The sequence below is a fragment of the Mauremys mutica genome, chromosome 4 (genome assembly GCF_020497125.1).
Source record: "Mauremys mutica isolate MM-2020 ecotype Southern chromosome 4, ASM2049712v1, whole genome shotgun sequence".
NCBI classification, from domain to species: domain Eukaryota; kingdom Metazoa; phylum Chordata; order Testudines; family Geoemydidae; genus Mauremys; species Mauremys mutica.
Genome location: NC_059075.1, coordinates 149436042 through 149447710, shown reverse-complemented (window position 1 = coordinate 149447710; position 11669 = coordinate 149436042). Strand labels below are relative to the sequence as shown.

Genomic DNA, 11669 nt, shown 5'->3' with positions numbered 1-11669 from the left:
AGGGCTGAGAGCTCCCCCAACAGGTCTGACTGGAAAGCTGCTCCTTGGTCCGAGTCAATCACCTTTTGGACCCCCACCCCCGAACAAGTGGATACCTCATTTACCAATTTTTCAGCAGTTATCTGGGCAGTTTGACACTTTGTCATGAATGCTTCCACCCACCTGCTGAAAGCATTCACCACCACCAACATGAATCGATTTTTCCTTTTATCCAGTGGTAGGGGTCCTGTGTAGTCAATTTGTATTTTTTACTAAGGTCCCCTTGTGGCTTGTCTCATTAAGTCTCCCCTTAGCACCCTGTAAGGTGGATTGTGCCTGGCACAATCCAAACAATGTTCCAGGTGTGACTTTAAATCGGCAGCCATTCCTGGCCACCAGCACAACTTTTTTAAAGTTCCCAGTGCCTCCTCAAATCTGGGGTGTCCCCCTGCCAAGCTCTCATGCACCTTGTTTAAGAAAGCTGTCCGGCTTCCTTCCTTCCCTCAGCTGTTGGGACACACCAAATACCTTCCCTTAGTACCACTTTTGGCACGTCTATCCCCTAGTTTTGTGATGCAAGAATCTGACCCATAACTGGAGGGCAACTCCCAAATTTGCCCTCCCCAATCTGTGTCCACCCCACTTCTTGTTACCACTGCTACAGGCATACTCTGCTGTGGTTCCCATGGCCATGGGGGTGCCTCTGTTGCAGCCCACTTAGCCTCTGTATCGGTCAGGTTATTTTCTTTGCTTAGGGTCCTGTTTTCTTGTGTGCCTTTACCTTTACCACATTGATTCGTGTAAAAACTGTGACTAAGCTCCTCCACTCGTTTCCACCAGCTAGCATGCTTGACTGTTGAGCTGTCTTTGGCCCTGAACTGATTATCCACCCACCATCTCAGGATCAATGTGACCCCATGAAATACATAATCCGAATCCACCACCACCCAACATTCTGGCTCCAATTTGGGATCTACTTCATTTAAAAACTGTAAGCAAGGCTGCCAGTTCTACCTCCTGAGCCGACCTTGCTTCTAGTGAGAAACCAATGGTGCTCTCTCAGGTCCTCTGATTCCCACAACAGCTAAGCCTGCAGTGCCCCCTGATACATAAAACTTCCATCCAAAAACCAAACCAGTGTCCCTTCCTTTACCTGATTTGGGTTAGCTGCCCGAAACACCTGGTGTTGTGTTTTACCTGGGCTGGCTTCACATTGGTGTGGGGTGCCAGCCAGATGTAATCCGGCTATAGGTTCCTTTAACACTTCTGCTTTAATGTTTTCAGCTTGTAGAGCCAGTAACCACTTTGCAATATGCTGCCCACTCACTTGTCCCTGTAAGATCATATGCATGTTTAACAGCCAGAGGGGGTCATGATGGGACCGGACTATTACCTTCTGCATTCCTGTGCAGTATTTTAATTTCCCTACCCCCACAGTAGGTACACAACACCTTTTCACACCACCCATACTTAAATTCCACAGCACTCAAGTCAGGAGGCAAAGGCCACAGGTCAATCTTTTGCCCCATACATCAGTGTTAATGCACACCCAATCGTAGTGTCACACACCAAAGGGTACAGGTAAAAGGTTTTCTCCCCGTCTGGGGATTCCAGCACTGGAATATTGGCCAGGTGTTCCTTTAGTATCCTCACTGCCTCAGTACATTCTTCCAACCATTCCCAAGGTGAGGCTCGGGTTAGGTTGAATAGAGGCTGGGCTATTTCTGCCTAATTAGCCACAAAATCCCTGCAAAAGCCAGTTAGACCCAGAAAACTTTGCAAGCTTTTAACGCCAGTGGGCAGCGGCAGGGACTTGATCAATTGCACCCATCCCTTATAATCTCCCTTCCCACCTGGGATACCTCCACCCCTAGGTAGGTTACCCTTGTCTGTCCCATTTGAGCCTTCTTCCCATTGACTTTTAACCCTGCTTTCGCCAAAGCCTTCAGGACTTGCTCAGTAAGTTCTCCATCTTCCTCCTCTGTCCCTGACATTAGCAACAGGTCATCTACATATTATATGCATCTTGCTGCATCCACCCCTTCCAGAGCTTGTTTCATGTATCTATGGCAAATTGCAGGTGAGTCTCCATATCCCTGGGGTAGGATGGTCCAGCAAAATTGTCTGCCCTCCCATGTGAATGTGGTTTTATCTTGACATGAGGTAGCTAGTGGTAGAGACCAAAACCCATTTGCTATGTCCAAAACAGTAAAAATTCAGAATTGGGGTCCAATACGGGACAACATTTCAGGGTATGCTGCCACCACTGAGGCTGGTGAATTGGCCAGAGCATTTAGTGCCCTGTAATCAACAGTGAGGTGCCAGGTGCTGTTTGGCTTTCTCACTGGCCACACAGCAGAATTACAAGGGGATGCAACCGCTCTAATCAGTCCCCGCTGTTCCAATTCCCCAATAGTTGCCCCCACCTCTGCCAATTCCTCCCAAGGAATAGGATACTGTTTCTGTGGGGGTAGGTCCCCTCCCTCTAGCAGTACCTCCATGCTGCCCCTACCACAATCCAGGTTATCCTTAGCCCACACAGGAATGTGTTCCCACCCTGCCGGGGGTGGTGGGAGGGCATGTGCTGCTTTAATGGTCACAGTGGCTATCCCCATAGGGATGGTATAGCCCTGTCCGTCCTGCGTCGGCCCCAGTAAACACACCCAATTGGCTAAGTCCAGTACAAGGCCCAGTTTGTGTAACTCTCCTGCCCCCAACACATTGAGCGTATTATTACAATCCCACATAATCTCCCTTCCCCCAGGTTCCTTTGATCCGTCCCCACTGCAGTGTTAATTGTGTCTCCCCTCCCGTTGCCCCTACAACTGTCACAGCTCCTTCTGAGGGTCTCCCCTGCCCCCATGTGGTTAAGCTGATGGCTGCTCCAGTGTCTATCAAAAAATCCCTCATAGGACTCCCTTTGATTGCTCCCTGGAGCATGGGGCGACCAGATGCATCCCGTCCTAAACTGAGAACATGGACAGGATGCCTCCTGGGGCACCTCTAAGTTGCAACACCCACCTCCGTCCCTCCTACTGATTTGGAGGGGAGCCAGGGATCCTGGCACCGAAAACACTCCTGTCTAGCAAAATTGTATGCCTGGCATTTTAGGCAGTCCCAGTCCCAATCCCCTTTGGGGCAACTCCCCCTCTGATCTGGTAAGATCCTGGGTAGTCAGTTTAGCCTGAAGTCTCTGAATCTGTTGCTCTATAGCCATCTGCTCATCCCTGACTACACTGCCCGCAACCCCGCAAAAACCACAACCCCTCCCTCTACATCCTCCCCTCCTGGCGGACCCACCCCTTTCCACCTGATACTGACCCCCCCAGGGTAATAACATGGACTGGCTCTCCTCCCTGACGCATTCGCCTCCACGCGTCTGCCTGCTCCAACAGCTGAGTGGGAAGAAGTTCATGGTGCTGCAGCCATACGTGCTCCCACAAACTGTGGATTGCTCAGCTCCAACCATTTCTCCAGCAACTCCTCACCCATACCATGCTCCACCCTCCCACCAGGTCCTGGGGCATCACCCATGGAACGTCCAGGGGATCCACCCAGCACTGTGCCCATGCCTGTATGCAAAGTATATCCCACCCTGTTTCCCCAGGGATTCGCTTCATTTTATTCATCCCCACAGTACGAGAGTACACCCCGAACAGCTGTTTTGCCACCTGTCCTGGGATTAGAAATGGGTGCCCAGCCCTGCCACATCAATTCCCAATGTGCCTCATCCCAAAAGACTACACCATATGATCACTTGGTCCTCAAGAGTTAAACCCTCCATCTCCCTGCCCACCTCCACTAGCCACAGTACAAACTGATCCCAATCATCCTGAGGTACCTTTTCCAGCCGGCCCAGCACTGCCTCCCGGTCCTTCAGGAACAAGGGGTGGATTTCTGCCTGTTCTACTACTTGTGGGACCTGTTCCCCCACCCTGCAACCAAGGCCACTATTCCCGCCTCCTGCAGCTCCTCCCGAGTAGCTTCTCTCGCAGAGGCTGTAACTGTGGATCACCGGCTTACAACATCCACTGGCAGTCATGGGTATAGTGTATTTTCAGAGTAGGGAGGAGGAGGTGTTTCCTTCAGTACCATTGGTGGGGCAGATGGTTCAGGGCCCCCCTGTTCATTACCCCCATGTTTACATTGATACAATTCATCCTCTAAATCTGCTACTCTCCCCAGAAGTTCATCCCTCTCTTGCTGAATTGCCTCACAGGACTTCTCTGTCTGTGCAGCATCCCATGCCTTTAAATCTGCTACCTCCATTGCTAGGATAGATTTTTCCGTTAAAAGCTGTTGTTGCTCCACAATCGCCTCCAAATCCTTAATGTGTTGGAGGAGATCATCTTCCCGTTTTGCTCAGTACGCCATCCCAGCACATAAACCTTGCAGTACCATCCCCTTTTCCCCGACAGCCTTTTCCCTTGGGGTCTCCCAAAACCTTCCCCATCTCCTTCTCAACCTCATCCCAGTTCGACACCCGCACCTGATATGGGCTTTGATTCTTCTGTATCTATTTATTTAAAAAATCCATTACCCCGGCTTGCCAGAAATATTGTCAGGGATTCTCAACCTTTTTCTTTCTGAGCCCCCCCCCTTCCCATTCTATAAATGGCCCACCTGTGCCACAACAACTGGTTTTCTGCATAGAAAAGACAGGGATGACATTAGAGGGTAGCAAGCAGGGCAGTTGCCTGGGGTTCCATGTCACAGGGCTCCCTGCGAAGCCAAGCCGCTCAGGCTTTGGCTTCAGCCCTGGGTGGCAGGGTTAGGGCCCCAGGCTTCAGCCCAACGCGGCAGGGCTTCAGCTTTGTGTCTGAGCCCCAGCGAGTCTAATGCTGCCACGGCTTGGAGGACCCCCTGAAACCTGCTTGTAGCCTCCCATCTACCATGGCATGCCTAACTCAGCATTCAGTGCTGCACCCAAACATACACAAAACATTTTGCATTATGTACCATGGGTGTGAACAACCCCCCCACTCCGGTCAGTGCCCCCTTGTGGTAGAAACAAGAGTGCTTTCATCCAAAGCTCCCTCTTTATTGAGTCTTAAGCGCACACACATATGCAATAGTCTAGAGCACCCCAATCTGAGATAGTTTTGATTGGCAACGGCAAGTTTCAGGTGATCGGCCTTCCTCCTAGCTGGTGGGGAGTAAAATGTCAGCTCCTTGCTCGTAGAAAAACTTCTCCAAACTGCTCCACATTGCATATTCTTACTTATCTTGTTATAGACTATTAAAACAAAGCACATAACTTTTAGTAATCCCTAGTGGGCTGACTATTCTCCTAGCATTAGCAAAAACAACTCATCATTTTATTTATCAGCAAAGCAACTTTTAGTCATAGCAACAGCATGGAACTCACAATCAGAGACACCCAGATCCAAAGTCAGCTATCCACTCCTTCCCATTCTCATGAATCTGTTACTTTCTTTATCCTTATTAGCAGAGCTGCAACTGTGCAGTTATTTTGCCAGTTCCTGCTCCTATTCCTGACTATGTGGTATTCCTGGTTTCAGTCAATGGTGGCTTGTAGTGGTCCTACTGGAAAAATCCTTGGCAAGGGCAGGGGCAGCGGAGGGAAGAGTGCAGCCTCTACAGGGTCGGGAAGGGGAGTTACAAAAACTGCCTCCTGAGGGTTGTCTGTGGACAGCAGGAAAGAGACAACCTCGGGGGCAGCAGCAGCATGGGAAGTAGAGGGGAGAGGAGCGGGCGATGCGTTGGAGTCTGGAACAAGGCCAGCTTGGGGCAAAGGGGAGGGAAGAAGAGGGGGAGGTATGATTAAGCTGCCACCCAGATTGAGGCCCTCTGGCAGGGGGTTGTCCTCCCCCTGGGTGATCAGGGTCAGACCCAGGGCCTCAATCTCCTCAAAGATGGACATAAAGTCGGCCCCCAGGGGCCCGGGGTCCTCCCTGCCGGGAACCAGGGCAACTATTGCCTCGGCAGTGCCGGCAGCGGGGGGCACAGGTGGCAAAGGGGCTGGGGGAACTCCAGCAGATTCCTCCTTGGGGGGAACTTTGCGAGGGGATGGTACCGCCCCCATCCGTTGCCATGGCATCTATGGCCAGCACCTCCTGCTAGGCTACGTCAGGGGGTGCAGTGGAAAGTGTGGTAGGATCAGCCCCCTTCAGTATTTTTCAGGGGGGCCCCCTCTACCTCCTCATCAGAGGGAAGGGATTGAGCCCGCGACTTGAGGGCATCATGCTTCCCCTGGATGAGCACCCAGCCCTCCGAGGTGCAGGGCCAGTCAGCAGGGCGGGGCCAGGGGGCAACGACGATGGTTCCAGGCCTTGGGGCGGCAAGGGCAGGACAGCGGGAGGAAGGGAAACGTCCCCCAGGGGCGGGCACTCTCCCTTACCCACCAATAATCTCACCGCCCTCTCCTCTGTGTGCCCCACCGAACTGCTACAGACTGAGGCAAGGCCCACCCACTGGTCTGGCCACGATGAGGGGGCTGCCCCTGTGGCCCGAGTGGGAGCAACGGCAGAAGGAGGAGGGGTAGCAGTGGTAGCTGGGCTACCAGGGTTGCCAGCGGTGGCAGGGCCGGAGCACTCCCGGGTCCCGAGGGTCCCAGGCACCCCTCTGTGCCAGCCAGGGGGGTCCCACTGCCTGGCAGAGGAAGCACCAGGCCTCCCTGTCAAGTAGTGGACCTGGTAATGGGCCCCCGGTAGGGCACCAGGAAGGACACCCTTCAGCATTGCCCCATCACACGCCACCGGTAGCAGTTGGAGTTGCACCTGCTAGTGGAAGGACAGGACGTGACAGAGGGCGGGGTCCTTGCAGCGCAACAGGCGAGGGCTGATGACAGAGATGGGTTTCCCCAGGGTGGAGAGGGAAGGCAACAGGGCAGTGTTGGGGAGGAAAGGCAGGATGGTCAAATCAATGTCCCCCTTTCGTAGTCCAGGAGGTCTCCGACCCTGGTGGTTTCTTCCAGGACCAGCCTCTGGCGCAACGAGGGAGACTCCGCCACCTGCACACAAAGTTGGGGGTTGTGTAGCACGGGCTCCGTGAGGAGGTCCACCCCGAAAGTGGTCACAATGGACCTGGTCACCGAGAACAGCTTCCAGTCTGGAGAAGGTCCTGCTAGAAGGCTGGCAGCTCAGAAAGGTCTCGTGGAAGACCTCTTGGGTGGAGAAAAAGAAGCTGCCAGTCATATCGGAGCCCTCAGAGGCGGCGGAGGAAGTCATGCACCAGCATGCTCCACGCCTGACTACCTGCACCATAAAGGAGCCTCTGCAAGGTCTGGAGGCAGAAGACATGGACCTGGCTGCAGAGGCAGATCAGGCCCTGTCCTCCCTCCTCCAGGGGGAGACTTAGGACCCCTGCAGAGACCCAGTGCAGCCCTGGCCAGAAAAACCCCAGAGCTACTCTCTGAAGTTGGGCCAGGATCCCCAGGGCCAGGCTCAGGGTGTTGAGCCGGTGCCAGAGCATGGACAGGACTAGCTGGTTCAGCACGGATAGCTGGTTCAGCTGCTTCCCAGGATAGAGTCCCCCATCCTGTAAGTCTGGCCAACATTCTTTGTTCCTAGATGTAGATATTTACATTTAGCCGTATTAGAACACATTTTGTTTGCTAGCACCCAGTTTACCAAGCAATTCAGCTTCCTCTGAATAAGTAGCCTTCTCTTCATTATTTACCACTCCCTCAATTTTTGTGTCATCTATGAACATTACCAGTGATGATTTTATATTTTCTTTCAGGTCATTACTAAAAATGTTCAATAGGGTAGGGCCAAGAACCGATCCCTGCAGGACCCCCCCCCCCCCGCAATAATACACCCATTCGGTGATGATTCTCCTCTTACTATTACCTTTTAACATCTATCAGTGAGTCAGCTTTTCATCCATCGAATATGTGCCATGTTAATTTTATATCTTTCTAGTTTTTTAATCAAACTGTCATGTGGTACCAAGTTAAATGCCTTACGGATGTCTAAGTATATTACGTCAACACTATAACCTTTGCCAATCAAACTTGTAATCTCATCCAAAAATGATATCAAGTTAGTTTGACAGGATTTATTTTCCATAAACCCATGTTGATTGGCACTAATTATATTACCCTCTTTTAATTCTTTATTAATCGAGTCCTGTATCGTGTGCTCTATTGTCTTGCCTAGGATCAGTGTCAGACGGACAGTCCCATATTATCCAGTCATCTCATTTATCCTTTTTAAATATTGGCACAACATTAGCTTTGTTCCAGGCTTCTGGAACTTTCCCAGTGTTCCAAGACTTACTGAAAATCACCATTAATGGTCCAGCAAGCTCCTCAGCCAGCTCTTTTAAAACTTCTGGATGCAAGTTATATATTTAAAAATGTCTGACCTTAGTAGCTACGGTTTAACATCTTCCTGCGATACTAGTGGAATGGAATGTTATCATATGATATGACAACATCATTTATTTTTTTCCCAAATACAGAACAGAAATATTTGTTGTACATTTCTGCCATTTCTGCATTATTATTGACAATTCTACCGTTTCCATCTAGTTATGGACCAAGGCCATTGTCAGGATTCTTTTTGTTCCTAATATACTTTAAAAACTCCTTCTTATGGTCCTTAACTCTGCTGGCCATAGGTTTTTTCTTGCATCCCTTTGCTTCTCTAATCAATTTTACAATTCCTAGCTTCTGATTTATATTCATCAACTTTTCCTTTCTTCCATTTGTTATAGCCTTTTTAAAAAATATATTTTCTATAGTTGCCTTCACTTCCCCTCTGAATCAGATGAGTGGCCTTCTTCCTCAATTGTGGGACTTTGGCTTTTTAGGCATCTAATAAAGTCTTCTTAAACAATTCCCAATTATCAATCATATTTTTCTGATTCAATTCTTCCTCCCACTTGATTTGATTCATAATTGTTTTAGGCTTTGTGAAATTGGCTCAACTATATATATCACTGGTCTAGACTTTATCCTGTTTGCACAGTATAAATCTGATCAAGGAATGATCACTTGTACCTAAGTTACCATTAATGTTTAGTTCTGTGATTATTTCCTCTTTATCTATCAAGATGAGATCTAATATACATTCCCCCATGTTGGATGCAACACTTTTTGAATTAGGACATTATCTATAATGTTTAGAAATTCCAATGATGTTTTAGTACTGGCAGCATGAGATCTTCAGCATATGTCACTCAAATTGAAATCCCCCAGGATCACGCAGCATTTTTATCTACACATTATAGATAGGTGTATAAGGAGCTGGTCTCCCTGTTCCTTAGTGTGATTGGTGGTCTGTAGTGGACACCAACTAATATCCCATCTTGTTCTTTATCTCTTGGGACATTGAGTCATAAACATTCAGGATAATTTTCTTCCATGCCATGTTCTGTGCCATCAGGCGGTCACTCTCTCTTTCTCTCCCCCACGCATGGACTGTGCCCTCAGGTGGTCTCTCCCACTGCACGCTGCCACCGTTGATGTGCCAGGAGGTTGCCTCTGCAGATGAATCCCCTCCCACACTGGGCACAGTGGTAGGGCTGCTCCACGGTGTGGACCCTGTGGTGGGCCAGGAGGTTGGAGCTGAGGCTGAAGCTCTGGCCACACTGGTGGCAGCGGTAGGGTTGCTCCCCTGTGTGCGTGCGCTGGTGGGTCAGCAGGTTGGAACTGCGACCAAAGCTCTTCCCACACTCAGAGCACTTGTAGGGGCGCTCCCCAGTGTGGACCCGCCGGTGCCGGGCCAGCCCCGAGCTGACTCTGAAGCCCTTTCCACACTGGTGGTAGCGGTGGGGTTTTTCGCCTGAGAGAGTTCTCTGGTGGGTAACGAGGTCTGAGCTCTGGGTGAAGCCCTTCCTGCAGTCAGGACATTTGTAGGGCCTCTGCCCTGTGTGAACCCGCTGGTGCTGAATGAGGTGGGAGCTCCAGCTGAATGCCTTCCCGCAGTCAGGGCAGCAGTGGGGCTTCTGCCGCAGCTGGGTTCTTTCCTGGGCCCTATGTTCTGAGCTCCCACTGGGGCCTCTCCCTGGCTCAGCCCATGTGGCTGGATCCTCCCCTGGCTGGGTGCCATCCTGGACATTTAAACTTCCCCTGACAGCATCAGGATCGCTATCTGCCTGCTCTTCCAACCCACTGTGATCCTCGCGGGCTTCTCCCTGCCCAGGACTCTGGTGTTCCTCAGCTCCAGAGATTCCTGAGGCGGTCCCATCCGGATCCATGGTCTCATCATCTCCTTGCTGCCGATTCCCTCCTCGTCCTCGCTCTTAAATCTCAGCTCCTGCTGGGACGAGAAAGAATCTGGATGAGAGTCATTCCCTCCGCTGGGCAATGCTGGGGGACACAAAGGAGATCCTCAGAATGGGGAATGGCCAAGGCGGTGAAATCAATCATTGTTGGATTGATCAAATAAGTTGCCGGGGCAGGGGAGAGAGGACGACCACGCCCCCTCCAAACACCCAGGGGAAACGTAGCTGAGTGGGGGAGCAGCTGCCAGACTTCCAGTGATGCTGCCACGGTTGCGGGGTACAGTCCCAGCCTGGCTGAGATGGGGGCAGAGCTGGAGTTCACAGCAGCTCTGTGGGATCCCAGCTGTTTCACAGCACTCACAAATACTTTGAGCTGGTTTCATTTTTTGTACCTCTCTGCTGTGCTGCTGTCTCTAGGGTAATAGATATCTAGGCCTGAAGGCCCATTGTGCCCTTCCACCCTGGCCTCCTATCTCCCCCAGCCATTCCTGCCTGTGGCCCAGTGACTCCTGACTTTGGGAAAGAGATGTTGCATCTCCATTTTAACAGACTTCCAGTGCTGGAGAATCCACCCCGTGCCCAGACCCTAGAAATCCAGGACACGTAGCGCTTCCCTTCCCTCTGTCTGGGGAACCACGTCAGATTTGCTGTTGGGAATCCTGCTCAGTGTGAGGGAAAGAATCAAGGTGAGTTCAGGGCTTGTTAGGTGATTCAGGGAACGTCCCAGGACATGGAATCAAACATGGGGAGTGAGAGGTCAGCTGGGGCTGGGTACGTGCCCTGTGGGAGGTACAGCTCAGCCAGGAGTTACTGGGCGAGATTCTCTGGCTTGGGTTAGGCAGGAGGCCTGACTGCATGGGCACAATGGGTCCTGTTGGCCTTGACAGCTATGAAGTATGTGCTGTTCTGCAGACCTCAACAGTCAAACGGACGGAGCTAATGGAGGGAGCCCTGGGAATGGACAGGAAACTGTGATCTCTGCCTGTGTGAGTGTGGGTGGGTGGGTGCCGGAGGGGGTCTGTATAAGTTTGTGTGTCAGACAGTGCATGTGTATGACTCGTGCGTGTGTGTGAATGTGTCAGCGTATGTACATGTGCATGTGTGCGTCACGGTGCACGAGCGTGTCAGCATGTGAGTGTGCTAAGGTCCATCAGCCTCTTGGCCTGTGTCGGTGTTATAGCAGCAGGTGGGTCAAAACGTGTCTGCATGTCAGCATGGGTGAGCGAGTGTGTGTGTGTGTGTCACTGTGTGAGCATGTCTGTGTGGAGTGTCAGTATGTGCATGTGTGTCAGTGTGTGGTGAAATGCCAGGGGAGATGGTGGTGTGTGTGTGTCACTGTGTGAGCGTGTCTGTGCAGAGTGTCAGTGTGTGCACGTGTGTCAGGGGTGGCGAAATGCCAGGGGAGATGGTGGTGTGTGTGTGTCACTGTGTGAGCGTGTCTGTGCAGAGTGTCAGTGTGTGCACGTGTGTCAGGGGTGGCGAAATGCCAGGGGAGA

General features: G+C 51.3%; 1 protein-coding gene across 1 annotated transcript; it reads right to left on the bottom strand.

Annotated features, from left to right (window-relative positions):
• Positions 1-5032: 5032 nt before the first annotated feature.
• On the bottom strand, positions 5033-11376 carry LOC123368359 (zinc finger protein 239-like). Its single transcript, XM_045013122.1, has one exon. It carries the CDS (start codon positions 10144-10146, stop codon positions 9376-9378), a length of 771 nt encoding a protein of 256 aa, XP_044869057.1. The 5' UTR covers positions 10147-11376; the 3' UTR covers positions 5033-9375.
• Positions 11377-11669: the final 293 nt, after the last annotated feature.